The sequence below is a fragment of the Miniopterus natalensis genome, chromosome 17 (assembly GCF_054644295.1).
Source record: "Miniopterus natalensis isolate mMinNat1 chromosome 17, mMinNat1.hap1, whole genome shotgun sequence".
NCBI classification, from domain to species: domain Eukaryota; kingdom Metazoa; phylum Chordata; class Mammalia; order Chiroptera; family Miniopteridae; genus Miniopterus; species Miniopterus natalensis.
In genome coordinates, this window is record NC_142097.1 from 2,285,668 (window position 1) to 2,313,246 (window position 27,579).

A 27,579-nucleotide genomic window follows, 5' to 3' on the forward strand; every position below is an offset into this window, starting at 1 on the left:
TGCAGTGACCTCCCTCTCCCCCAGTAGGAAGTCACATCATCATATCTGTCCTTCAGTGCCCATCCCAGACGGCTCTCTTCCTCTAGGGAAACCTTCCATCCCCACAGATTTCCCAGTAGGGCCTTGGGCTCCCCAAAGGCAAGAACTTGTCACATTCAAGGGGTTCAGCCCCAGACCTGCCCCCTGATGAAGGGACCTGAAGGTCTGGACCACTGCCCCTGATGGGACCCTGCAGAGAAGGACCCCAGGACTTAGAGGGTGGACTTTGGGGACCCTAGGGCAGAAGTGGATGTGTGCAGTGCCTTGTCCTGCCCCACCCTGCAGCCCCGAAACCGGTGAGGCGGTTACCCACAGGGGCAGTGGCACCATGGCTCCTGCTCCCTGGATGGAGCTCTCGAACAGAACCAGTTCCCTAAGCCAGCATGAACCCCTGCCCCTCCCGCAGGAGTCCTGCTGGCAGGTTGTGTCCATCGTGTCTCCTCCAGGCTTTTGGGGAGGGGGGATTGTCAGGGTCTAGGGGCAGCTGTGCTGTCTGCAAACAGGCTGTGGTCTCTGGGACTGAAGCCAAGATGGAGGAGGTTTGGGCAGCCCTGCTGGATCTCCAGGGCTGTTTCCAGGTCACACAGGTGGCTCTAGTCTGTTGTCATTGGTGGGGTCCTGGCTCTAACCCTTCTAAGCTGGGGGCCTCAAGCATGTCACTGTCCTGCTCTGCAGTCTGTTTGGTCATCTCTAGCTGGGGTGGTCTGAGGGCTGCATCCTAGGTTACTTAAGGAGGGGCTGATGCAAGAGTGTCAGGAATCCCCTCCGCAGGCCTGCCTCTCGCGCGGAGCGGGCAGTGCAGCTGGGGTGACTTGCTGGGGTGCCCTTGCCGGGCAGCCTTGTGAGCAGGAGCTGGGCTGCTTGGGAGACTCAGTGCCAGCAGCTTTGGCGTTTTTTGGCAGAGTGTCAATAGATGTTTTTGCTAAAAGGGGGAAAAGGCTTTCTGATGTGAGATTAATTCTGGAAATACTGGGTAAGACAGAGCTGCATCTGCGTCTTGACTGTAGGACTTCTCAGGGTACAGCGTGGGGACTGCCACTGTCAGGCCACATGCTGTGGTTTCCCCTCCCCCTTTGCCCCTCTCTCTCCTGGGCACCTGTTGACATGGAGCAAATGGGACAGGGGAGCAATGCCAGCTGTTGGCTGCTGAGGGAGCCCTGGAGTGCAGCCCTGAGGGAGCTGGAGCCCTCCGAGCCGAGCATATTCCTGGCACTGCCTTGTTTAGGCTTTGTGACCTTGGACAAGTCACTTGGCTTCTCCAAGTCACAGCCTTAGTCCCCTCATCCAAACAGCAGAGATTCCTTCAGGGAGCAGACATGTCTCCGTGTGTCAGCTGGTGCTGCTGCAGGCTCTGTGGACAGTGGGGACCAGGATGCACCCAACCCTGGTCTTGGGGATGGGAACGATTCTGACGATCCACTGGCCTCCTACTCTCTCCCCAGGTGCAGCTGTGGCTTCGGGCCCTGTCAACCCATTCCAGGTGAACCAGCCCCAGCCGCCGACACTGAACCAGCTGCGGGGCAGCCCAGTATTGGGGACCAGCACGTCCTTCGGGCCTGGCCCAAATGTGGAGCCCATGGCTATGGCCTCTGTGGCCTCCACAGCATCACACCCAGCTCTAGGGGCCAGCAGTTCCTCCCTGACGCCACTGGGCCCTGCCACAATGAACATGGTGGGCAGCATGGGCATCCCCCCTTCGGCAGCTCAGGCTGCTGGCACAACCAACCCTTTCCTTCTCTAGTTCCCAGGCCTGGGACCTGCCACACAGCACATGCCATGAGCACCTGTGCCGAGGACGCCGAGCAGGGACTCTCACTGTGGAATGGTGCCCAAGGTTGGGGTGGGTTAGGGCTTTCCAGTCTATTCCTGGTAGAAGGGTTGTCTGTACAAATAGCCCCGTCCCTAGGCTAGAGCCGGGCGGGCATGCTGAGCTGGCAGATCCAGCACGGGCTCTGCACACCTGGCGCCTGCTCTTCGGTCCCCGGCCTGCAGCTTGAGGCCCAAGAAAGCCCTGACCCACCCAGCCACCCTCACCTCCTCCTCCCAGGTGCAGGCAGGGTCCTGGATCCCATGGGGGTTACCAGCTCTCCAGGGCCTTGGTCAAGGAGGCAGGAGTCCTCAGGGTGGCCTTTGCCTTTAGCCTCAGCCTGAGGGTCTCGGGGACACCATCTCGCCCAGGACTTGGGGTGGCCGCCTTGTCTTTGCCCTTCCCCCCCAGCCCTACCGACACCCCAGGCAGTCCCAGGCGTGGTTGGAATGAAGTGCTGGCTCCACTAGACACTGACCTTTAGGGGAAGTGGTTGTGCATAGTTTTCTTTGACTCATGTATGAGTTCAAAGTAAACACCACCACTGGGAACAACTCGCGTCAAATCCACTAGAGCAAGCTTTAAACTAACCTGAGCATAACCCCGCCACGCGGCTCTGTGCTTGTACACGTTTGCACATATTTTGTTTAGTACAGTTTCATATTTGAGTTTGCAGAGTTATCTAATAGTCTTTTTTTGGCTAATATTTTTATAATGTGGTTCTTATTTAACTGTCTAGTTTTGATAGAATTTACCAGGTCTGGCCGAATTAAGATATTGGCACATGTCATATTAGTAGTTTAAATTCTCTTATTTATGGTTTTAACTCTGTAAGAAATTTTAAATAGGAAGAGAAAAAATGCCTTATGGGAAAACTAAAGCAGATTCTTTATAGGGAAAAATACGAGAATTTGATTACACTTAAAAGATGATGTTTATTTAAAAAAAAACAGAAACAACTACAACAGTAACAAAAAACACTGTAGCCTCCAGTTGCCTTTTCCTTTAATTCCCTTTTTTGGTGAATTACCAAACTGATTGACTTTCAGCCTTTTAGGCTAGATGCTAAGAAAGAAGCTATTTTTCTTACTGATATACCAGCATCAAGAAAGTTAAAGAAAAAATCCAGTGTATGAATGTGACTCACCAGTCTTACCACTAATTCCGTTGTGTAACCGAAGGCCCACGTGGCTGACGGGCTCCGTTTCCCATGGGGATGAGACAGGAGAGGCGTCTTGGACCCGTGTCCGCGATCTCCTGTCTTACCCCTCCCTTGGGGTAGAGATGGGGAGCGTGTGGAGAGGCAGTTGTCTGGGGGCAATGGCACTTCCTTGCCCCTGGCTCCCTGGGGTCTCATGGCTGAGATGGGTGAGGCACCAGGGCTGGCCCTGACCCACCCACCTTCTAACGCCAGACACACATCACGGACCTAGAACCGTAACCCCTGACGTTGGCGACGAGGAAGCGTGGCCCTCACACAGGACAGGCGCTGCCCACGGCCCTAAAGCCTCCCTCCCTCCACCGCCCCTACGTGTTAGGTCGGAACTAAAGACAGAAAAGGCGCTGCTCCCCAGGGCGGGGCCGTGCCCCCAGCTTGCCTCACCTTCCACGGTGGGTTCCTCCCTGTCACCCCAAGGGCAGCTGACCACTGGCCGGCCTCCGTCTGGGCGGGTCTGCCCCTTAGCACTGGCACAGGGAGGCGTGAGGCAAGCAGGCTGCGGCTGGTTCAGAGCCGCCCCCAGGCCCGCTCCCGTTTCCCTACTCACCAGTGTTGCTCCCTGAGGTCCCCTGGGGCTGGGTTGGGGGGGGCAGTGGACTCAGGCAGGGTGCTTCCCCAGGGGCTGTGGCCTGGCCACCTCCCAGGTGAGACTGCACTCACTGCTTGGGTCAGAGACACTTTCTAACAGCTCTCAGGCCACCCAGGCTGTCCCTGGGCACCTGTCCCTGTTGCCCGCTGCACTGATCATGAAGCCGCCAGCCACTGCCACACGGCGGCCGTGCTCCCTCCTGAAGGGCACCTGGTAGGGGCCTCCCAGCCATTTTCTCAGTCCCAGGGGCCGGTAGCTGGTTTTGAACTTGGGTTCACTCTTGATACTTTACTGTATAAATATAATTTATCATTTGTATCATGATGCGGTCTCTGGCTGTGTCCTTCCCCCACCCCCATCTTTATCAGTCCTGTGATAGGAGAGGGGTGGGCAGGCTGGGGAGCCGGGTCCTGCCTGGAATCCAGTTTGACCTGTGGTTGGCAAGGCCATTGACAGCCCCGATGGCTGAGCGAGCCTCTGGATGTCCGGAAGGAGAGGGGCTGGGAGCAGCCTTCAGGACACTGCGCCCAGGGGTCTGCAGGCATGGAGGTGGGGGTGCTGACCCTGGTCCTGCCCCCACGCTGTGGTGGGGGGTACACTTCCCCGCCTGTGTACTGGCCAGGCTGTGTCCACGCCACCGGAGAGCTGCTCCTTCAGACCTGCCTGGCCAGCCTGCACATTCTCAAGGGGTGATCATCACAGCCACAGGCTCTTACAAATTTACTGTGGCAATAGTGGACTGGTGCAGGGGCCCTGTCCCCCTCAGAGCCTATGACCAGAGGAGGGAGAGGTGTCCAACTGTACAGGGAAGGCAGCCATGGGCAGAAGGAAACAAGGTGGTGGTGCTGAGGGAGGCTTGAGGCGGCCCTTTCTAGCCACCTCTGTGCTGAAGCCCTGGCTTCCTTGTGCCCACTCAGGAAGCAGGACTTGACATGGGCCCTGGGAGGGTTTGCCAGAGCCTGCAGCAGCTGGGAGTCCACTCAGGACAGGTGAGGGTGCCCTAGGGTGCTTCTGGTTGGGCAGCTGTCCAAGTAGTGACTGGGGACTCCAGCTGCTCTCCTCTGTGACCCTGCTACCTTCCACACAGTCTCGAAGGCTGCCATGCAAGGGACTGAGTAAGCAGAGCCGGAGGTGGGGAGATTTCTCAGGGGCCAGGCCTGCAAGCACGTGACTTCCACCCTGTCCCTGCACCAGAACTGCTCTCGGCTCCACCTAGTGCAGGGTTCAGGAAATGCAGGGGCGGGAAATGGTCTTGGTTAGCTCACGGCTGGCCGTCTGTCACATGGCCCTCTAGTCGCCAAGTCCTTCATTCACTCTTTTTCTCACACATAGGTCATATACCCCCTCCCAAGGGAGACATCCATGGGACCCATCAGTCAGTCACCTGTAGAATCAGGAGAGATGATAAGTGGCGGTTAAGCTACAAAGCTCAGGCAGTTTGTTAAGACAGCGATATACACGTGGGTGGACGCGTGCGCACGCCCTGCCCAGCGGGAAGCTGCTCGCTCTCCCTGCTGCCTTACCCGTGCTTCTCCCACTCAGTGGTAGCTGCTGGGAGGTCGTTTGGAACAATGGTGCTAGTGCCGTCTCGTTAGCCTGGTATTTGCCAAAAGGCAGTTACCTGTCAAAGTCAGTCACTGGGCCTCTATGGCTCAAAGCATTGTCCAGTCTTAGCCTTTCCTGTATGAGTTCTAGGAAGTTCCCTTTCCCAATCTTTTGATATTAAACATTTTTGGATTCTCTTTATTTCTTGTCTTTTCCACTTGCAAACCGGCCAGTTCTGTCCTGAGCACACCTCTGCTGTGGTAGCTTTTCACAGGAGCCAGCACTCCCCGTGCCTCCCAGCAACTACCCCTTGCACCGGAGCCAGCGGCTCACCGGGCACAGCCTGCCCGGGCTAGCAGGAAGCGCCCCTGAAGTTCTCTGCCCCCCTAATAGGGTTGTCCTGCTGCCCAGTGTTTTGTCCGAGTTCTTCCTGCCTCCACCCACCGCCAGGCCAATACGCATCGGTTTGTTTTGTTTTGGTTACAGCAGAAACCCACTCCTGATACCATTTTCCATCTCAGACTAGAATAGGTCCCACAGGAACAAATACACCCCAAACTCTACGGCTGAGTGCAGTTTTCTCACCAAATGCCCAGTGGCGATGTTCCCGGCAGCGCCCTCGTGATGGGCCACCTTTCACACCTGGCCTGGCTCTGGGAGGTTGTCCATGGGTCACATCTCTGTGTGGGGAACATCCTCTCAGCTCACACTCTCAGCCAGCCGGTCACGTGCGCCCACTTAGCTACAGGGGCCTGGGCACGGTCTCCCCACAAGCCCAGGAGAAAAAGGTGTCCTGGTGACAGCTTTATCATGGGAGGGTGGGAGGAACAGCAAGGGGTAGGCTTGGGGGCCACAAGCCTGGGCTGCTCTCAGATGGTCGCAGATCCCACCCCACTGCCCCTTCAGAGGCGGGAACAGGGCGCTCAGCCCCGAGGCTGCTCCCTGAGCCATTCTGTCCCTCGGCTGGGAAGAGGCGGCGGGAGTGCTCCCAGGTGGTGGTAACACTCCGCTTGAAGGCCTGGGCATCATTTGCCAAAACTCGGCGCGGAGCACACTGAAGAGCTGAAAGAGCATTCGGCTGAGCCTCCCAGAGGCCAGCGTTCGCTAGCCAGTGAGGCGCTTGCTGGCCTACGCAGGCGCTCTGCTGCTGTCAGCCGCGGATTTTGAAATGCACCAAGAGCAGGATGGCTCAGAGAGGAGCTGGGCGGCAGTGCAAACTCAGACAGCCCAGCCGGGCGTGGCTCAGCGGCTGAGCATCGGCCTAGGATCCGGAAGATCGGGGTTCGAGTCCAGGTCAGGGCACATGCCCGGGTTACGGGCTCGATCCCCAGTCGGGGGTGTGCAGGAGGCGGCTGGTCAGTGACTCTCTCATCATGGATGTTTCTCTCTCTACCTCTCCCTTCCTCTCTCTGAAATCAATAAAGACATATTTTTTAAAAAACACACAAAAAAACACTAGGAAAGGTAATGGGAGACTCCGGGTGGTTGGCATGTGGGTGCTCCCTGTAGAAGTATTTCAACTTTTTAATAATAAAATGTTGAAAAGTAGAAATTTAAACATAATAAGAGGGTTAACCGCCGTGTTAAAGGGACTCGAGAGGTTCCTGGCATGGGAGCAGGTGAGGACAGGGACCGAGAGAACCCAGACCCTCGGAAGCTGCAGCAGGAGGCAGGGAGTGGAGCAGCACGTGGCCCGTGCGTCCCCAACGAGCAGATGTGGAGGCTGGTGGCAGATCCTGCGGAGTGCAGCCTGAGGGGGGCTGTGGGGTGGCCCCGCGAGAAGGCGAGAAGGCGAGAAGGCGAAGGGCGTGGGCCTCGCCCTGGGGTGGCATCTCTGGAGCAGATGCTGGCTGGTGCCGGATGTGGCGCGAAGGTGAGGGAGCTCTGGCCTTCCTGTCTCCTCAGGAGCTCTTCAGGTGAGGGGCAAAGGGGACTGAGGGTGTGAGGGGAGAAAAGGTGAGAGTGAGTTTTCTCAGATGCACGAGGGGACCAAGGAAATGGAGGGGCAGCTTGGCAGCATTTGGAGGGACGCCTGGCTGTGGACATAGTGGAGGCAGTCTGCAGGCTAGACGTTCTGACCAGGCCCTGGCCCTCAGCAGGTGGCCCTAGGTTCCCCCAGGACTGAGGTCGGCCAGGCAAGGAGAAAGCACGGGACAGGGCGTGGGCCGAGGGTGGGGGGGGAGGCGCACACTGACGTGACCTGAGTGTCCATGCCGACCCCAAACCCTCCTGCACCTGCCGGTTTGACTTTGAATGTCCTTCCCTAAGGGTGGGCCCAACCTGGCAGAGCGGCCATCTCCCGCCACCTGCTGCATTTGTAAAGCAGGCAGCACCTGACCCAAGTGAGGCGCTGACCTCGGTTCCCTTAGACGGTCAAATGAAAAATGACAACAGCTCACACGGTAGCCATTGGGGTGAATGAATCACAATTATACCTATTTTTTGGTCGGATCAGCAAAAGATACATTTCTCGGTGTTCCGCAGTTTTAGTCATTGGTTTATGCACTGGGATATGAAAGGGCCGTCACTGTTAGAGAACAGGGCTGCTAGACCCCCCTCTCTGGACGTACAGCGCACCACGACTAGCACATCAAAGAGCAGAGCGCCCATCGTCCCGTCGCCCGAGGGCCTCCCTTGACGCTGGCAGTACAGCTGACCCACCCGGTGGCTCGGTCGAGCTGAATCCGACTCCTGTGCTTTCCTTCGATCTTGAGGATCAGAATGAAATCTTGTCCTGAGATGCCGACAGGACACCCCGCTGTAACGCTCCCCCTGCTGTTCCTTAGTGAACGCGCCCTGGAGTTGGCTTCTCCCTTCACAAAGGACGCGGCCGCGCGGCGGGCACACCGAGCGGGAGGCTGTCCCTCGGGGGACTGCACCTGCCGGCGTGTTACACCGTCATCGCCAGCGAGTTGCTGCTGACACAGCAGTACAACCATCCGCACGGGTGCCCCGAGGACGTGTTACTCAAGAGATGGCCCTACTTAGGAATCGAAGCTCCGGGAAGAGCCTGGGTCCCTGGGAGGCTTCCAGCGTCTGAAACCAGCCCGGGCCATGGCCGTGTGGCTGTGGCTTGGAGTGTCCCGTGCATGGGAGGTGGTGGCTTTGATTCCTGGTCGACACATACTTAGGCTGCGGGTTCAGTCCCTGATTGGGGCGCGTACAGGAGCCAACCGCTCGATGTATCTCACATCGATGTTTTTTCTTCTCTCCCTTTCCCTTCCTATCTAAAAATAACAAAATCGGCTTGCAGAACACACAATGGAAGGCACTTCCTAGGAGCATAGAGAAAAGTTGACTTTAAATTAAATCTCTTGTCATCTTTACAATAAATCTGCAGCTCTATTTGAAAAAAGAGGCGCACGAATGACTGTGAATTCTAAACTGGGCAGGGAGGGCTAAGGGGTTGATTGGTGGCTCAGGGGACCTGGGCGGAAGGGACTGTTGGTGTGGGGACCACAGGAAAGGCTCTGCACAGGGTAGGAATGGTCGGGGGCAGGACGCTTGGATGCGCCCTTTAGAGACGCAGTCATTGGTCACAAGAAGCAGGCTCTGGCCATGGAGGGTACTGAGGGGCACGGGTCAAGCTCACGCAAGGGAGAGGCTGAGAAGACAAGCTGTGGGAAGGATCGCCACGTGGTCAGTGACGCTGCTGTGAACAGCCAGCTGGAGGGAAAGAAGGCAGTGGTGTCTCTGGTGGACAGAAGTGTGGCCCCATGGCCGGGCATCGGGCACTGTGACGGGGAAGGAGGAAGTGCTCACGGGGCGCCAGGGCACAGGCCCCATTTCTAAGTTCATGGTACATGACGTGGGGACCTAAGGGCCAGAGGTGGAGGGAGCTTCTCAATCAGCAAAGGTTGGAATCACAGGAATTTTGCTGATGACTGAGTTCCAGGGGCACAGTGAGTTGGGGGCAGGAGATGGACAGGTCCCTGAGCAGTTAAACTTCTGGTGCTGAGAGAACTAAGGGCAGAGCAGGGCCGTCTCCTGCGGTCTCCTAGAGCACGTTCAGATTACAGCAGGGCAATGTGGTGCTGGGGCTGCGGGTCCTCAGGCTGCAGGGCAGGGGCTGAGGAGCCTGGGGCAGGCGCTGTGTGGCTCCCCTAAGCCCTGGTGGTGCGCAGGCTGGGAGGAGCCTGGGCAAGCTCTGCGCCCCGTCCCCAGAGGGTGCACTTGCAGCTGTGGGCACTGGGGGACACTGTCTCTGCCAGGCCCAGGGCGTGTGCAGGGAGAAGGTAAGAAGGCCCAGCCTTGGGCTGTGGGCAGGTGAGGCAGTGCAGTGGGGCCTGTGTGCTGAGAACCCTGCTCAGTCCGGGGTCCTGGTGACCGGGAGCGCCTTCCTCTCCTGCCATGAGACTTGCCTGCGGGTGGGTGTTCAGCCCCGTCCTTGGAGCCGAGGCGGGGGCGGGCAGAGGGCTGGTTGGGGACCTCTCCATCCACCCCCTGCCAACAGGACATTCCCCTTGATACCGAGGAAGGTTGGGGGTCGTGGAGCTTGACTGGTGCGACACACGGGTATGACTGGGAGACAGCAGTGCGAGACACAGGCAGGCCCTGGCTGGCTCGGGGAAAGGCTACAGGCCAGAGGGGCCTGCTGCCGTGGGGAGGGGCTAAAGGGGAGATGATGCAGCCCCAGGCCTGGGTTCCATAACAAAGCAACAATTTATTTTATAAAAATACCCCCCCAACTGCACTGGAGTCGGGCAGATGGATGGTCGACGCCTGGCACAATGGGAGCCACTCGGCCTGGCTGCTGCTTGGCCCAAGACGGTCACTGGGGGAGGCCCTGGGGCAGGCTGAGCCCCGAGACACCTTGCATATCCGGAGGCCCAGTGTCGTAGCCCAGCTTCCTCATGTCCTTGGTCACCACATTGAAGAGAAGAGTGACAAAGCCCTGGGAGCGGACGCGGGTCACTGGGGACAGAAGGGAGCATCAGCAGGCTGGGGCAGAGGCAGAGCCAGGCTACTCTGGACTCTCAGTCTGTGACCTGCCTGTGGAATGACACAGTCCCTGGCTTGGACGCAGCACTGGGAAGTGAAGGGGCTGTATGGAGACAGGGCAACCCCTTGGTGCTCCAGCCAGGCCTGTGTCCGGGAGATGCTCTGAGAAAGTCCCTGGGTCCTGTTCCTGCAGAGCCAGCATCTGCAGGCCTGGCAGGTCCCTGGCTCCCCCCCCGACCCCGTCTGTCTCCAGGGGGTTCACCTAGTCCCTCTCCAGCTCCAACCTGTCTATGGGGTGAGGGGTGGGACTGGGGGACCAAGCTTTACCTTCCCGGCCTTCACCCTGAGCCACGACCTTGGGGTCTGTGTACTCAGGCCGCCGTCCCATGAACCAGCTGAAAAGACAGAACACCAGATGAGCCAAGCCAAGGCCCAGGGACCCCCACAGATGCTAAAGTGGGCTCTCTCCTTGCTTTAGAAACCAGCAGCCCCCCCCCCCCCCCAACAAGGGTCAGGCCCTTAGAGGAAGCTTCAAACACCCTCCCACCCCACCCCCACCTGGGCCTGTCTGGAGGCGAGGCCAGGCCTGCAGCTCCACCAGCCGCCCATCCTGAAACTGTGGAAATACCAGCGGTGATAGTGGCTGAGGTTGGAGAGGGTGGGAGACCTGGGGCTAGTGTGACCCCCAGCCTCCCCGGAAGCGCCCCATCCCAGAGTCCACATCTGGGATCCCACTGTGGGATCCAGGACAAGCTCCTTCCCACCTCTGAGCCCCAACACCTTCAACAGTGGTGAGATAATACTGGTGCCACCTCTGGGGCTGAGGGGAAGGCACTGGCCCACGGCCACAGCAAACACGAACCTGCCATCCCGTCTATGCCTCCTGCTCTGGGACACCAAGGACGCGCCTGCTGTGCTGACGAGCACCATCTAACTGCAGCCACCTGGTAAGGGGCGCAGCACTGGGCAAAGGTACCCTGACACCCCGCTGCCACTTGCCCCTCCAGCAGCTAAGAGAGGTCCAGAGACTTGCCCGAGGCCGCCACAGGAGTGCTGGAGCTGGGCCTGACTGGGGCCTCTGTGCCATCCCCGCCCTCCTGGCTCCAGACCTGGCTCAGACCCAGGAGCTAGGCAGCTCCTTCCAGAGCAGCAGCCTCACCTCTGACACAGCCACTGAGCCGGAAACAACTGGGTGCGCTGCTCCCCGCTGGTGTGTCAGGCAGCTGCCCTGTCCCGGAGCCTCTGGCTTTGGGGATTTCACAGGCAGTGCAGTATGGGGCACCTGGGCAACTTGCGGCCTCCCGTGTGGAAGGACTGAGGCACCATGAGCCGCAGAGGTTCCTGTGCCCTGGAGAGGCCTGCCCTCAGCCCTCCTGGGACAGCAGCTGGCCTGCAGGAGGTGGGGTGGGTCTCCCCCAGCCCAGCCCACCCTGACATTCGGCTGGGCTCGAGGACACCAGTACCCACCAGGCTGCCAGCTCCCACTGCTGGACAATGGAGGAGCTGCCTAGTTTATTCACAGGCTGTGTGGAGAAGTAGTGCAGGGCTCACTGACTCCCAGCCCCAAGGAAGGGGACAGGGAGGGAGACAGGGAACCCAGGATCCAGCCAGGGCTGGATGGGTGAGTCACTGCCTCTCTGTGCCTCAGTTTCTCCATCCAAGGAGTAGGGCTCTAACAGCACCCACCTCAGAGGTTGCTGTGAGCACCAAGGCAGGGAAGCAGCCCCCACCAGCCTGGCACAACCCAAGTGCGAATATGGAGTGACCACAGCCACTGCACCTCTCCTGAGGTTGACAAGGGCTGTTTGCTCGTGGACAGGGGTGGGAGCAGAGGCATAGTGTTCAGGGCACACAGCAGGGAAGGGCCCCGCAGGCTGGAGGAGCTGAGCAGGGAGAGGTGAGTGGGGAGAGGTCTCGAGGTCAGCAGGGCCAAAGAGCATGTGGCCTGGAGGCCTTCTAGTTGAAGTTAATCCTAAACACACAGATGTGCCTAAGTAGTTTCTAAAGTTGTGTTTCAGGAAAACGTTTTTCATTGCTATGTGAAGACTAGGCTGGAGGTACTGTCAAGGGCTGGATAACAGCCCCAAAGATATCAGGTCCTAGTCCCTAGGACTGTGAGTGTGACCTTATTTGGAGAAAGGTGATTACAGTGAGAATCTTAGCATGGGCACAATGTCCTGGCCTATCCAGGTGGGTCTTAGATGCCACCAGCAATGACCTCCTGAGAGGCAGAGGGAGATTTGATACACCCAGGCCATGTGACCGGAGGCAGAGACTGGAGCCAGGGAAGGAGCTGGAAGAGGGGAGGATTCTCCAGAGCCTGGGAAAGTGCATGTGCAGCCCAGCGCAGCAATACCGACTCTGCACTGCAGCTTCTAGGGATATAAGAAATCAGTTTGCTGTTAAGCCACCAAGTTCGTGGTAATTTGTTATAGCGGCCACAGGAGACGGGCACTGGGCAGAGCAGAGTGTGCGCGGGCAGGCCAGGTAGGCTGAGGAGGAAGCAGCGGGGAGGCAGTGGGAGAGAAAGGGGCCCTGGAGAATGTCTGGGACCTGGGACAGAGGGGGTGGGGAGGGAGGGGCTGGGCCAACAGGGGTCTCCATGGACCCCTTGTCTGGGAAGATTTTGTCACCAAACTGTCTTCACTAATCAGACCTCTCCCAGTTTTTGTGACCAGCACATTCTGCCTTGACCAGCTGAGAGGTCCGGCAAAGGACAGGAGAGGCCGCCTGCCCCAAGGTGGGAGATGTCAGCAGAAACCCCGGCTGTTTTGCAAGCAACAGGTCGACCTTCTTCAGCACCAGACCCTCTCCTCACGGGGAGGCCGAGACGCCCCTTGGAGCTGTGGGATGTGCGGCAGCGCAAACCCCAGCCAGGGTGGCCATGTGGACTCTCAGCCCTCGCCCTCCCTGCACCTGAGGATGGGCACTGCCCCTGCTTCCCCAGCAGCCCCACCCATGGTGGTGGCCTCCCTGAGGGGCTTCTAGGGGCAGTACCCAAATTCTACCCTCCCCAGGCCTTGGAACTCAGTGAGGCCTCAGTTCAGGCCCAACGCTGTCCCTCTGCCCAGGTCTCCCTGATCTGGCCAGGCCTGCAGGAGCTGTTTGTCAGCTGCCGCCCAGAGCCCAGGGGGTCCCCCATTTCCCCTTGTCCTGCTTGTGAACAGGGGTCCAGGGCCCATTTCTGGCTGACCTGCTGGGGAGCAGCAAAGGCTTGTAGCTGAGCTGAACTGACGGAGGCTTCTGTCCCCCACCTCTGGCCAGTCAGCCAGGGCCTAATGATCCTCCCATTCCTACTGGATGTGGTAAGAAGCACAAGGCCTGGGGCTCAGCCTCCCATGACATCTGGCCACAGGCTCTCCCTACAGGCCCTGTGTCCTGCTCCTGCTGCCCCCTCTGCCCCCAACCACCTCCACCATCCCCTGGCTCACCACCTATGGGCCACACGCACCTCCTGGCTGCTCCTCACAGGCTAAGTCCTCCATCTCTGAAGGGCCTTGCACAGGCTTGTCCCTGAGCCTGGAACATTCTTCCAGATCCCTACGTGGGCCCCTCACCTCAGCTCCAGCCTCTGCTCAGGTGCCACCTCCTCACATGAGGGCTTTTAGCAGCTGACTGGCATAGTGGCCTATTGTGATGGCCACTATTTACATGGTTCGGCTCTCACTGCTGTAGCCTCCATCCTGCCATTTTAATGTCACATTATGTCACGAGCACTTTCCCAGCTGACAAGTTTTCCCCTGCTTTGATGCAAAGACTTTTAACAGGGTCCAGAGTAAAACTGCATGGCCTTATTCTGCTGGGACTTTTCCATTTGTCCCAAAGCAGGAGCAGCTGGAAGACTGGGCAAGGTTACCTGGTGCAAGGGAGGGGCGAGTGTGACATCCCTCCTCTACTACACTCCCAAGGTCAGAAAGAAGGGTTGGATGGCATGTAGGAAACTCACCTTGTGAACTTTTGCAGCTTAGATGTAGACTCTGGGACAAACATGGGGATGGTCCTCTTATGCCTGAAACAAATGTTTTCACAGACAGTTGTGCTGAGCAACAAAGTGATGAGACTGAACCTTCTGCGAGCAGCAAGCAGGGGGTAGGGGCACTCACAGACCAGAGGGACCCACCTGCACCCAGACCACCAGTGCAGCCCACACTGACTGCACCTGTGGGCCTGGGTTTGGCACTAAGCGTTGGGAGGCCCGATGGACATGGTGGACTGGGCTCAACCTTGTAGAACTCAGTCTCATAAGAGTTTTGTTTCTTTTGAGGGGTCAGAAGAATGCTAAGGGTTACAGACCTCACACCTGAGGTCTGGGCTCCCACTGAGCCCCTGAGAGAGCCCTTGCCTTCTCCAGATGTCCAAATGCTCTGCTGTCTTCCAGGCTCTGTGGATGCCCTTCCCCCAGGAAGCCCCTGACAAATCCCTGGACCTTGGCCCTGCTGTGGTCACCCGCCCTAGTTGTCTAGCCTCAGAGCCTGCGGGCCTATCCCTGCCCTCCTGGGCCCTCCCTCCTCTCTACCTGCCTCCCCTGGCATCTTGTGCTTTCTGTTTTAACAATGCCCAGAGCATTCAGTACACCACTGTCATCCTCCTCTCTGCCTTCTCTAGATGGATGCCCATCCTTCAAGGCCAGTTGACCTTGGCTGCCCTCTGTGCCCCAGAATCCTGTCTATACCCTCTCAACTGTGCTTAACACATTGTTTGCAGGTAGTTTTTATCGCACGCTGTACTACCAGTCAACGTAAAACGTATAAATACGTTTCCCGCATACAATGTGTTAAAAGAGCTGCGTCTCTCCATCTATGTCAACTGCTCTGGGGGCTTCTGAGGACAGAGCTCACGTGGCCACACATGTGTCTGACACATCTGTGTCCTCTGACGCCAGCAGAGCCGGGCGCGGAAGGTGCATTGATGAGGGCTTGCAGGGCACTGAGGGAAGAGATGAAGGAATGAGTGAACTCCACACCCTAACTGCCCGGGACCCTCTGTAGTGGATCCAGCAACCTAAGGACACCCCAGCGTTCCCTGTACGGTCTTCCAGCACTCCCCACCCCTCATGGTCTTTGGGTGGCAGCGTGAACCTCACCCACTTGGGTCTCCTTCCAGATATGGGCTGTGTCCCCCTGCACCCAAACTGAGCTGCACTCAGCATATTCCTGGCCTAGAGGTAAAGTCTGTCCCAGGAAAAGCCCTGCTGGGGACGCCCAGGTTCCTAAGGCAGAATGGCTCAGTGAGGGACGGGCTGTGGCCCAGGGAGCAGGTCGTAGAGAGCACCTACCTGCCAGGTGAGAAGGGCACGTGCACTGCCCCATAGCCCCGGACCACGTCATTCCCGAACACATCTGGTCCGTAGACGCTGAGCACAATCTGTGGCCCTGGGGAAGGACAAGGCGTCAGCATGATGGAAACTTGGGAAAAGGGCTGGGTATGGGAGGGAGGAGGGTGCTCAGAGCCCCAGGGGCAGGGGCTTGACAGAGCAGGTGTAGACATGGGACCCCTTCCGCACCAGGGAGGCGAGGGTGGTAGTGAGGGGAACCAGAACCTGGTGGCCAGGCCCCTTGCTTGGCTGGAAGCCGAGTGTCACAGAGCCAGGGAGCTGCCCCAATTCTGTCATTAGACAAACACAGAAGGGTCTCGAGAGGCCCATTCAAGGTGGGTGCCAAGGGCTTCTCTCAGGAGCATCTTTTCTGATGGAAGCAATAAGACTCCAGCATGTGACATGACTCACAGGCCAGAGGGGCCGGTTCTGGGTGTCTGAGGGAAAGGTCAGAGAGAAAGCAAAGGCCTTCCACGCGCCTTCCTTTAAATGCGGTGGTACCTGAGCTCCGAATGGGATCTGTTCCAGGAGACCGTTCAAGGTCTGAAACCTTCGAAAACTGAGGGTCCACAGCCGACAGCTGGGCCTCAGGGCTTCACCCTCAGCGGGAGCCGCCGGGCATGTTCGACTTCGAGGCGGGTTCCAAAACCGGAGCACTGCCTCCCGGGTTCATGGCCTTCGTAACCCGAAATGTTCCTCAGGGGAGACGCTCGAAAGCCGAGGCACCACTGTATTAACAATCACGCCCTGGCTGCTGTGGCTGTGGCTGGGCGTCATCCCGTGCACCGAAAGGCTGCTGGTTACTCGGTCAGGACACAAGCCTGGGCTGCAGGCTTGAACCCCGGTAGGGGGTGTGCAGGAGGCAGCCGACCGATGTTTCTCTCATGGATGTTTGTATCTCTCCCTCTCCCTTCCTCTCTCTCTAAAAATCAATAAAAATATATTAACGCTTACAACTGTTCCCCGTTTACATCTACATTTCAGATCCTTTCATCTCCATCTGTGTTTTTGTCCCCTGGATGCAGAGGACAGATCACTGCTCCAGGAGACAGGTGAGGCAGTGAGGCTCTGATCCTGCAGCCACTAGCACTAGCCTCGGGCAACGACCTCACCTAAGATGCCTGGAGTAGGGCCTGATGCAGAGGAAGTGCTCAGTGTTAGGGAAAGGTTGGGACCCTTCCTGTCACTACCCTCCAAAGGTAACCACTATTCTGAATTTTATGAAACCACTTCTTTTCTCTAAGGTTTCACTGCCGATGAAAGCATCCCAAACAAGCGAGTACTTTGGTTCTATCCACTTTTTTGAACTTATATAAAATCATACAGTACCTATATTTTTGTGTCCAGCTTCTTTAATTCAGCATGTCTGTGAGACTCCTTCAAGTTGTTTCTCACAGACTCCACTTGCTCTCAGGGCTGGACCACATCCAGCCTGCGGACAATCACAGGGCTCAGGTCCCCCAGGGCTGACGGACACGTGGTGAGGCCAGGGACTCTGCTCTTCCGGGACGAGCTCCCGTCACGCACGTGCACACATTTCTATTGGGCATGTATCCAAGGGACTCACCCAGGGTTCACCCTCATTCAGTCTTCAAAGATAATGCCGAGCCATTTTCCAAAGGGGTCGCATCCCCCACATGAGTTATCTGAGCCCTTTCCTCCACGTCTTCACCAAAGTTTGTTCCCAATATAATAGGAGCTATGCTGGGGAGCAATTGGGGCAGCCGGCTCTGCTCCCATTTGCCTTTTCCTTGACTGTATCTGTTCTTACTGAAGAGAGCTTGACACCTTGTGCTGGTTTTGGCTACTGAAGTGCCTGCTCAAGTCTCTTGCACCTTTTTCTACAACATGGTTTCTTTCTTGTGGATTTGTAATGTGTGCATTTTGTCACTTGTCTTTCCACACTATCTTCTGATGACTAGAAGCCCTGAACTTGCAGTCAAATCTATGAATGTCCTTTAAAGTCTCCTTCCCAGCGCCATGGCTCCAGGGCTCCACACTGTCTTCCTGAAGCTCAGATTGCTTTCACATTAACATTTATAGACCACTTGGAATTAACGTTTGTGTACGTGTAACATGAAGTAGGGATCTTGTTCCATTTTCTACCCTGTGCACATCCGATTGTCCCAGCACCATTTACCAAATATTCTCAAACACACACGACAAGAAAGACTCTCCCTGCTGCCCGGCAGTACCCCTGGCCCGAGCCCGCTGTCTCATGGCACAGGGCTGGGCTCTCTGTGCACATCTGTCTTATGTCAAACGACACTGCCCTGGTTACCACACTTTACCTGGGGAAACTTTTTTCTGCCAAGAGCCATTTGGATATTTATAACATCATTTGGGGGCCATACAAAATTATCAACTTAAAAATTAGCTATGGAAAAAACTAGATTTATTGAATTTTGAGTCCCACCTGCAGTTGCCTTGGCAGGGCCAGGCCAAATGATTTTGGTCCACAGGCCGGACATTCCCCACCCCTGAATTAAAGCTTCAGATCCGGGAGCTATATCTTGATATTATAAATAACTCATTTTGAAGTATCATTTTTTGCCCAGCTGATGTGGCTCAGCGGTTGAGCACTGAACTATGACCCAGATCTCGGTTCAATTCCGGGTCAGGGCACATGCCCGGGTTGCAGGCTTCATCCCCAGCAGGGGGCGTGCAGGAGGCAGCCTGATCAATGACTCTCTCATCATTGATGTTTCTCTCTCTCTCTCTCCCTTCCTCTCTCTGAAATCAATAAAAATATACTTCTTTTTAAAAACAGTAACATTTTCTATTTACTTTTTATACAGAATCGAATATTTATATATTCTTATTCTTATACAAAAAGTAACTGATTCTTGTATATTAATCTTATAAATGGAATGCATGCCAATGTATCAATTCTAATTATTTGTAGATTACTTTGGAAATTCTAACCAGGTCACCTGTGCATAATGAGTTTTGCTCTTCTTTTCTAATCCTTACACCTTTTATTTGTACAGTGTTAGTGATAACAAGCATCCTGATCTCAGAGGGAAATCTTTCGACAGTTCATTAAAAAAAGTGATGTTTCCTCCAAGTTTTTTGTAGATAGCCTTTACTGGATTAAGGAACCTTCCCCCTATTCCTATTCTGCTAAGTCTTTATCAAGAATGGATACTGAATTTTATCACATTTTCTTTTCAACATGGTAAATCACATTGGTTTACTTTAGATGCTACCCAAGCTTTGTATTTCTAAAATAAACACTACTTGCAAAATAAACACTACTTGCTCATGTGTTATCATCTTTTGTACCCTACTAGATTCAATTTGCAAATATTTTGTTTGGGAGTTTTGCAACCATGGTCAGGGTCTGGGATGGCCAGGAGCTGGGCTACAATCTCAGGGGCTGGTAAACCTCCACTCCTTCCTCATTCTAGGGCACAGCTCCTGAGGCCGGGGCCCAGGTTGGCAGGATTTACCTGAGGCCCACCCAACCTCTTCCAGAGCTCTGCATGCCCATCCCTGTGCCCTGGACCCAGGGAGGCTGCCAGGAGTCTCGGTCCCCCTCTCAGGCCCCTTGGGACCGGTTTGCTCCCAGATCCTGGCCTGGCAACTCACTACTTTACTAGCTGTCTGATGCCTTCAAGGGGTTTTTTTTTTGGTTTTTCCTTTTAATATTTTATTTGCCTATCCTTGCTGTCCTCAGCAAGAGGAAGATGGTCATTATCTAGTGCCCGGTTCCAGGAAGCCATGGAAGCTTCTTGCTCATGGAGGATGACAACAGGATGGTCACCCCTGCCTAGGACCACCAGGCAACCCTGCTCCAGACCCTCTGCACCTGGTGAACCTGGGCCTGGCCAAGTGCAGCAGGAAGGCCTACACTAGGAAATCAAGTGATCCTGGAACTAAATCCATGCTCTGCTCCTCGGTGTAAAGCTGAAGGCAAGTAACATCTTTTTTTAGTCTGTTTCCTACTATGGGGAAATAAATGGAGAGTGATCTACCCACAGACAGGACAAGCCCACACGGGGAGAGTACTCACAGCCCCATAGAGCTAACCCAGGCTTAGCACAGCAGGTAGAAGTAAATATTGGGGAGCCTTTTGGAAGAAGGTCAGAGGTAGGGTGTAGGAAAGGTGTCCTGGGCAGGGCAATGGCACGAACCACAGCTCAGGGACTTGCACAGCAGGAGCGGGTGGCTCAGGCTCTGCTGGAGCATGTGACAGAAAGCTGAGGGCATGACAACTCCCAGCTCCCTGCAGCCCTGGACGCCAGCGCTGCCTTCGCAGCACAGAGCTACCCAAGGCTTCAGGCTGAGGCCCCACCTGATTCACTCTGAACTTCCAAAATGTCAACTGCACAGTGTGGAGATGAACTGGGGTGGGAGGGGGAAGAAATGGAGGAAAATGGCCAGAGGGCGGAGAACACATTATAAAGCTTGTGCAAGGGCCCAGGTAATGGGTAATAAAGATCTGAGTGTCGACGGTGGTGGGCAGGGTGAGGCTGAGACTGCCCTGCAGTGCCCCTGCCATGCACCCCCCCATTCCCAAAAGGCCCCTGCCAACTCACAGCCAAATGGGTTGGTGCTTTTAAAGGTGACGTCGATGGGGAAGTTCCACACCAGCATCTGCCGTACATCTTGGCTCTTAGACGTGATCTGTGAGATCCCTTCCTCCAGACCCTGTGAGGACAATGACACCGACAGCTAGTGTCCAAGCCCCAGGCAGTCATACTTTTCCGTTATATGGGTAGGCAAGTAGGAGGGCTGTTTTTTCCCCTACCTTCTGTCAAAACACTAACTTCCAAACAGAGGGAACTAAGAGATACTGGAGCAGTTCCTCTCTTTTAAGGCTGCATTTCATTAGAGATTGGCACCTTCAAAAGCCAACCTCCACCTGTGTACAAGATCGCATCCCCTCTTGCCTCACTGAGGGGAATGCTCCAGCGGTTGTTTCTCTCCTAGAGAACCCGTTTTACCCAGCTCCTTCTCACTGGCATGCACATGTGTTCTTTTCTCTATCACAAAACAATATCCACCTGACTTTACTTCCTCCTGCACCCATCAAGCCATGCCTGCTCCCCTTAAGAGCAACCTTGACAGAGCTGTCGACACTCACCGGTACAATTCCATCCTTGCTTTTCTTCTGTGAACCCACTGAAATCTGACTGCTGGTCCCACTCTCCCAAACGGTTTTTGTAAATACTGCCAGTGACCTTGGCACCTACGGCCACTTCTCTGTCCTCATTTTATTTGGCCCGCTACTGGCATCTGATACAGCTAATCATTTCCTGGCACCCCTCCTCCACCTGGTTTCTGGGGCACCTCATATCCTGGGCCTTTCCTCCTCCCAGTGGCTCCCACACATTCTTCCTGCAGAAGCATCCCAAAGCACAGTCTTTGGGAACTTCTTTATCTGAACTTGGAATGTCATCAGTCTCCAGGTTTTCGACATGGTCTGTGTGGCTATAACTCCTAAACTCATTATCTCCAACCTGGTCCTGGCCGCTGAACTCCAGGTCAGCACTGTCCCGTCTCCACTGCTGATTCCACGTCTCCAGCTGGATAGCTAGTGGGAACCTTAACACACACTAGGCCGAGCTCTAGAGAGCTCTCCTGACTCTGTTCCATCCACAGTAACTCTACTTCCAAGTGCTCAGGCTAAAAATCTTGGTGTTGCCCGGCCGAGCGTGGCTCAGTGGTTGAGCGTCGACCTAGGATCCAGGCAATCGGGGTTCGATTCCCAGTCAGGGCACATGCCCGGGTTGAGGGCTAAGCAGCCAATCAATGACTCTCTCATCATTGATGTTTCTATCTCTCTCTCTCCCTCTCCTTTCCTCTCTCTGAAATCAATAAAGATATATTTTAAAAATTAATTAATTAATTAATTAAATAAAATAAAAATCTTGGTGTTATTCTTAACTGCTTTCTCTCATGCCCCACATCTGTCCGAAGGAAAACATGTTGGTCCCATCTTCAAAATACACTTGAAATTCAACCGCCTCTCGCCCTCTCTGCTGCTTCTCCTTGCCCACACTGCCATCTTCCCCACCTATTTATAGGTGATGGTCTCCCTGCTTTGGCCCTTCTCCCCCCAGTCTACTCTGAACAAAGAAGCCAAAGGATCTTTTAAAAACATGTCAGATGACCTTTTCTCTCTGTTCAAAACTCTCTGAGGGAGTCCCACCCCGTGTGAAGGTCATGGTCCCTATTCTGACCTACCACAGCCTCTAAGATCTCCCTGGGCCTCCCTGCTTCATCCCAACCATGCCCCTTGCTCACTCTGTCCACCGCCACACTGGCCTCCTCACTGTTCCCGAACATGCCAGGCACACTCCTGCCTCAGAGCCCTCACACTCTGCACCTTCTTACCTGGCACGCTCTTGCCACAAATGTCGACATGGATTGTCCCCTCACTTCCTTCAGATCTTTACTCGAAAGTTACCTTCTCAGTGAGGCCTTTCCTGACCACTGCATTTGGATTCCAGTCTCCCCTTCCTCACTACTTTCTCCTCAGCACTTAGGACTAGGTAACATAGTAGAATGTTCACTACTTACTGTCTGTTTCTCAACAAGAATGTGCACTCCAGGAAGACAGGGATTTCTGTCTGGCTTTGTTCACAATAGCCCCAGCACACAGAAGACTCTTAATAGTTATTCAGTCAGTGGGCACATAGAAAATGAGCATTGTCATCTCAGATCTACAGATGAGGAAACACACTCCACTGCCAGGAGGATTAATAAGAGCTCTGCAAATAGTAAAATGTGGTACAGGCTGAAGTGGCCACCACAGTCCGTCTCCTGGTGGAGACAGACTGTGCCCTGGGAAGTCTTGAAGGGAGAGCTCCGGAGTCCTCCCCACAGGCTAAGGGGGTCAAACAATGCATGGGCTGGCCCAGGAGGCCTACAGCTCAGGTTGGCACTCCGGGGCCTCGCTGAACTGCCCCTACGTTTCTGTTTGCTGTCACGTGCAAGCTCCTAGGATAGGGCATATAAGCGAGCACAGCCTTGGGGGATGGAGCAGTGAGCCCAATGGTGTTTGCATTCTCCACTCCAACTTGACCAGAACAAACTCATTTTGGGTCCCCTCTGAAGTTGGTGTCTATCTTTCAAATGGTTCTGAACTAGGAAGGGAAGGGGTGTGTTTGAAACCTTCAGAAACTCCAAGTCATGAAGGCTGTGAGGTAGGCTCAAGTCCAGCTTACCGCTGTGGGGGCCCAGTCATGGCCATACACAAAGCAGTACTTGCAGTAGAGATCGTCGTACTCAGGAAACTGTGGAAACAAGCACACAGGTTCGGTTTATGGGAACTCATGCCGAGGCCCATGTGTTGGCTAGGCAGGTAGAGCCAACAGTAATTCTGAACTTGAGACACCTGGGCTAGGACCTGAGCGCCAGCCATGGAGGTGAACATGGAGTTCACCACTGCGGCTCGAGGTGTGGGAGTTCGTAGGAGAGTCCCAAGCTGCTACTGCCCCTGGGCCTTTGCTCAGGCTCTACCTTCTGTCTGACATGCCTTTCCCAGTCCTTCATCTGGCAAACTCCTGCTCATCCTTCAAACCTTACCCTTCAGGAAGGCTGTCCTAACTTCCATGGCTTGGCTCTTTCGGCCCCTGGTGCTTCCCTCCATCACAGCATTTTACCTTGTTTATTCCTGTGAGCCCCATTACACTGTGAGCAAGGAACAGGTTTGATGTCTTTCTGTGTTCCCAGCGCCTGACTCGGGGGTGGTGGGAGAGGAGAGCTAAGGAAATGGTGCAGAATTGAAAGGTCTGAGAACCCAGGGTGCTATCAGGACACAGAGAACATGCATGGCTGGAGCTGAAGGTCTGAAGGGTGGAAGGGGCCCAGAGCAGAGGGGGAGGCAGAGGGAATGGGTGCTGAGAGTATAGACACACAATCCAGCCCAGCTGAGGGCCCCTAATGGAGCCTGAAAGGGCAGCTTAGCAAAGCTGTGCCCTTGCAAAGACCCGGTTCAAATCCTAGTTTGCCACTATTGGGGAAGTTTTCCCATCTGTAAAATGGAGATGTTAGGAATATCTACTACACAGGGTTGTAATGAGGAGTGACTGAGCAGTGCAGCACGCCAAGCTCGGCCCATAGCAAACACCTGGTGTGTGTGTGTCTGTGTGTGTAGTATATATAAACAGTACATAATATATAGTGTAAGCGCGCAGGCAGATGAAGAGTTTGTGTGTGTGTGTGTGTGTAGTATATATAAACAGTACGTAATATATAGTGTAAGGGCGCAGGCAGGTGGAGAGTAGCGTGTGTGTGTGTGTGTGTGTGTGTGTGTGTGTGGTATATATAAACAGTACGTAATATATAATGTAAGCGCGCAGGCGGGTGGAGGAAGGGTGTGCGTGTGTGTGTGTGTGTGTGTAGTGTATATAAACAATACATAATATATAGTGTAAGCGCCCAGGAGGGTGTGTGTGTGGGGGGGTATATATAAACAGTACATAATATATAGTGTAATCGCGCAGGGGGTGTGTGTGTGGGGGGGGGTGGTGGTGAGGGGTGTGTGTGTGTGTGTGTGTGTGTGTGCGTGTGTGGTATATATAAACAGTACGTAATATATAGTGTAAGCCCGCAGGCGGGTGGAGAGTAGCGCCCCCTTGCGCCTGACAGACACATCCTCCCTGGACCACTCCAGGGCACTACCACCGTTGGGTCAGATGAACCAAATCCTCTCCATCTAACGCCAGCTCCCGGGCCTGAGAGCTCGGCGCGCGGCGCAGGCGCAGGACCCTTCGCTAGAGGACAGGCCCAGTGCGGGCCGCCCAAGCTCCGCCGGTTAAGCCCGCGATGGGCTCCTACCAACGCGCGCACGACCCGAGCCCGGGCCTCAGCCTGGCCGAGCGTGACCTCGGCGCCAGGTCAATCTCTCGGTGTTGAACCCGCACACGGGGTGGAGGGTGACCAGCAGCCTCGCGCCGAGCTTCTCCACGGCCGGTGTCCCTCCCCCGCCTACCGAGGATGACGAGCCTCTTCAGGGCCGCACGGCCCTAAGGCTGCGGGGCGGCCTCGGGGGAGCTTGGGGGCGGGCCCCGCAGGGTCCGCGGCCGCTCACCTGGGCGCTCTCCACCTGCCCGCTCACCATAAGCAGGAAGACGCTGGGGCCCGCGGCCGCCATGGCGGGGGCGCCGGGAACCACCCAGGTGGCGCGCGCGACGCTAAGAGGCGCCCTAGTTGCCCTGGAAACAGACGGCGCGGCACGCGGGACACGTTTCCTGAAAGCGGCACCTTCAGCGCAGGCGCAGCCAGCGGCTTTCCTCTCCGCGGGAATGCCGGGAGGTCTGCGCGGGGCGGGGCGGGCGTGGGGGCCGAGTGCAGGCGTCGACCCTTACTGCGCAGGCGCGTCCGCTCGCCCGCCCGCCTGCCCCGCCCCCCGCGGGGCGCGCCGTTCCCGCGGGCGCTGCGGAAGCCAAGTGTCCCGGCGGCCCTGAGCCGCGAGACGTCGCTGTGGCGCTGCGGCGCCGGCGGCCGCAGGAGGAGCCTGCTGGGCGTGGCCGCGGCCCGGGCCCGCGGCGCCGAAGCGGGAGTGCTGCGGGCTCGGGCGAGGCGGGGCCGCCGGGCGCTGAGGGGAGCCGGCTGGGGCCGCGCTGCGCCCGCGTCCAGGGCGTGCTCGCCTTGTGGCTTTTGAGACCCTCGCCTTTAAGAAGCTTATTAAACTGGCAGGAGCATCAAGAATCCTAAAATCCAAGCCGCCGCTCCTCGGTGTGAAGCTGAGAGCCTGAGGCCCTCGGCGGGCGGCGCCTGGCAGCCCAGCCCCGGCGCTCAAGGGCAGAGGGCCCGGCGGGGGGCGCGCCCGGGTGGCGAGGGCGCCACAGCCCCGGGTTCGGCCCGGCGCCCCCTCACCCCCGGTCGGCCGCCGCTTCCGCCAGCGCAGGGCTGCGGTTCCGCTCCCACTCAGTGGTTTGTGGTCGCACTCGGTTGTTAATCCTCCCTGGAGGCTCCTTTTTCCATTGCTTTCCGGAGAGAGTGGCAGGGAGCGAGCCCGCGGCTGGTTGCCTCCCGCACAGGTGCCCGTGCGCCCCGGGCCGGGGGCTGGAACCCGTGACCGGAGCCCCCGGCGCTCTGAGCTCTGCCCACCCCGGGCAGGGCTGTTCCTCACGTTTAACGTTCACTGTGACTTGGCGGCCTCGCCCCCCGCCGCTCGGGGCACCCCGCCTTAAACGGGTGATGTGCCCACACCGAAGGGGTTTGCGGGGCAGCCGCGGTGAGTCGCCGCGAGGAGAGGAGCGCGACTCGCGCGGGGCCGCGCCTGCAGGGGGAGGCCCAGCGCCGCCCGCGCTCCTGCGGGTTCCGCCCCGGGCCCGCTCCCCGCTGGGGCGCCGCACGGCGCTGCGCCTGAGCCCAGCCGGAGCGGCGCGGTGCGAGGCCCACCGTGAGCCCTCGCCCCGTCTCCCCCCCCCCCGGGGTCCCAGCCCCCCCTCGAGGGCGCGGCGTCCGGGGCCGCTTCTGTAACTGCTCCCTGCGGACTTGGCCGGAGCGGCCCGGGTCCGAGGTCGGAGTCCCCGCCGCCTGGGCTCTGGCGCCCGAGACGCGAGCGTGGAGAGAGCGCCGCCCCGCAGGAGACACGCCCGCAAGAGGGGAGGCAGAGCGAGGCGCGGCCGAGGAGACCGAGACCGCCACTCACAAGCTCCTCTGCGGGGTCTAACGAGCAAGGCGGCCGGAGCGACAGCCCCCCTGGGGACAAAGGTGCCGACAGCGCGAGACGGGGAAGGTGCTGTCACGTTTGAACCTCTCCGCGTATGATCCGGACACGGAGCACGGTTTTCACTCAGGAACCGCACGTCGGGCTGCTGGTCTGTCCAGGGCTTAGGAGGACAGGTAGGGTCTGGGCAGGGAGTGACCGTGCAGACGGGAGCCCAGTGAGCGGGACACAGCAGCCAGGGCGCGGTACCAGCTGTGACAGCTCTACACAGCATCCAGCGGCGTCCCCCGGTCCTCAAGCACACGATGCCTGCCATGTGGCCCAGTGAAGAGCGCACCTCCTATGGCACCTTGGCCTGGGAGGGAGGACAGCAGGCGAGACAGGCCCACTCGGCCCTTTGCATCTGCTCTCAGGACTGCGTGCCCCAGAAAAGCCCCTGTGATGGCAGGAGGCACTCCCGGGCATACAAGCTGTGTGTGTGTGTTATAGGCACTGAGAAAGAAGGTGCCTACTAGGAAGGGCTCCTGGCGGCTAACTGGACTCAAGTAAAAACAGGGAGCGGCTAGCAATCATGTCTACACAAGAGCTTCTCTTGCAAACTGCACTTCAGAGAGAGGCCTGCACTGAGCTGCCTGCCTGCACTGTGTTCCTGGCACCTGAGCCAGCCCTTACAAAGGAGCCCTGGAATCCTCTTTCAGCCAACAGGGCTGAGGCTCTCCCCATCCAACGGGAGCTGTGCAGCTCCAACCAAGCAGAGAGACTTCTGTGTGGTTAGTAAATGCTGAAACCCGAGGAGGCAAAGAAGCCGCACTGAGAAAACAGCGCCTCCAAACCCGCAGGGGACTCCCAGCCTGGAGCAGGGCCGCCTGGGCAGGACAGGCAGCTTCCTACCCTCGGCCCGTTTGTTATAGTCCTTAACTTATATAAGCACCTAAGGTCTTTAAGTAAACAGAACTCTTTTTACCCAGTTCTGAAGAATGCACCCCAGGGGGCTGCATTCAGGGATCGAATTTGAGTTTCTCGTAGCTGGCACCATTTACATATAAGACCGACAAGGCAAACACAAACGTCCACCCAAAGAACAAATCCAACTCCTGCAGGACAGACACCAGGCCAGAGATGGTCACTGAGGACGTCCTGGATTGCTCGCAGGCGTTCCTCATCCTTCCAGGCTCAGACCTAGGTCGGGCCCCAAGTCCTGCCTCCCAGAGACAGTCCCTGCCCCACCAACCAGAAACCAAGTGCACACCAGAATCAAAACCACCTCTCCCACAACCATCTACCCCAAACGGGAGCAGAAACACTAATTCCAGGGACCACAGGGACGGACCTACCTGCCTCCCTCCTGAAGTGCCGAACGAAACAGGGTCGGGCGCCTCACTGTCGAGGCAGCCAGCCAGCCATTCTAGTGTCAGCACGGAGCACACACACCATCCCTCCAGGGGACGCGGGCGAGCTGCCCTGGGCGAGCTGCCACTGCCCACTGCTTCGCCGA

General features: G+C 56.8%; 2 protein-coding genes across 12 annotated transcripts in view; one reads left to right on the forward strand and one right to left on the reverse strand.

The window, feature by feature from the left end:
- The window catches only part of EPN2 (epsin 2), a 42,471-nt gene extending 38,493 nt beyond the window's left edge, over window positions 1-3,978 (forward strand). For both annotated transcript variants that reach the window (XM_087825794.1, XM_016196470.2), the window contains exon 10: window positions 1,482-3,978. In XM_087825794.1, coding sequence (XP_087681920.1) covers window positions 1,482-1,780 — 299 coding nt within the window. In that variant the 3' untranslated portion in view covers window positions 1,781-3,978. The remainder of the gene's footprint in view (window positions 1-1,481) is intronic.
- A 3,039-nt stretch (window positions 3,979-7,017) lies between these two features.
- Window positions 7,018-24,652, reverse strand: B9D1 (B9 domain containing 1). 10 transcript variants are annotated; one of them, XM_016196467.2, is made up of 7 exons: window positions 24,498-24,652; window positions 22,630-22,698; window positions 19,996-20,107; window positions 15,416-15,512; window positions 14,087-14,149; window positions 10,468-10,535; window positions 7,018-7,132 (listed from the first exon to the last, which is right to left on the reverse strand). In XM_016196467.2, the coding sequence occupies exons 1-7, from the start codon at window positions 24,558-24,560 to the stop codon at window positions 7,101-7,103; spliced, it is 504 nt and encodes a 167-aa protein (XP_016051953.1). In that variant the 5' UTR covers window positions 24,561-24,652; the 3' UTR covers window positions 7,018-7,100. The 10 variants fall into 10 exon arrangements, with proteins under 10 accessions (XP_016051953.1, XP_087681924.1, XP_016051950.2 ...); XM_016196463.2 differs by lacking the exon at window positions 7,018-7,132 and adding an exon at window positions 9,843-10,113; XM_016196468.2 differs by lacking the exon at window positions 7,018-7,132 and adding an exon at window positions 10,092-10,191.
- Window positions 24,653-27,579: the final 2,927 nt, after the last annotated feature.

What these genes read in the sequence shown, in the direction of transcription:
- B9D1 (XM_016196460.2), bottom strand. Translation starts at nt 24,560, where the DNA reads ATGGCGGCCGCGGGCCCCAGCGTCTTCCTGCTTATGGTGAGCGGGCAG. An exon ending in GGCAGGTGGAGAGCGCCCAG is followed by an intron (nt 22,699 to 24,497) that starts GTGAGCGGCCGC and finishes TTGTTTCCACAG; the next exon opens with TTTCCTGAGTACGACGATCT. An exon ending in AAGCACCAACCCATTTGGCT is followed by an intron (nt 15,513 to 19,995) that starts GTGAGTTGGCAG and finishes GTCCTTCCCCAG; the next exon opens with GGCCACAGATTGTGCTCAGC.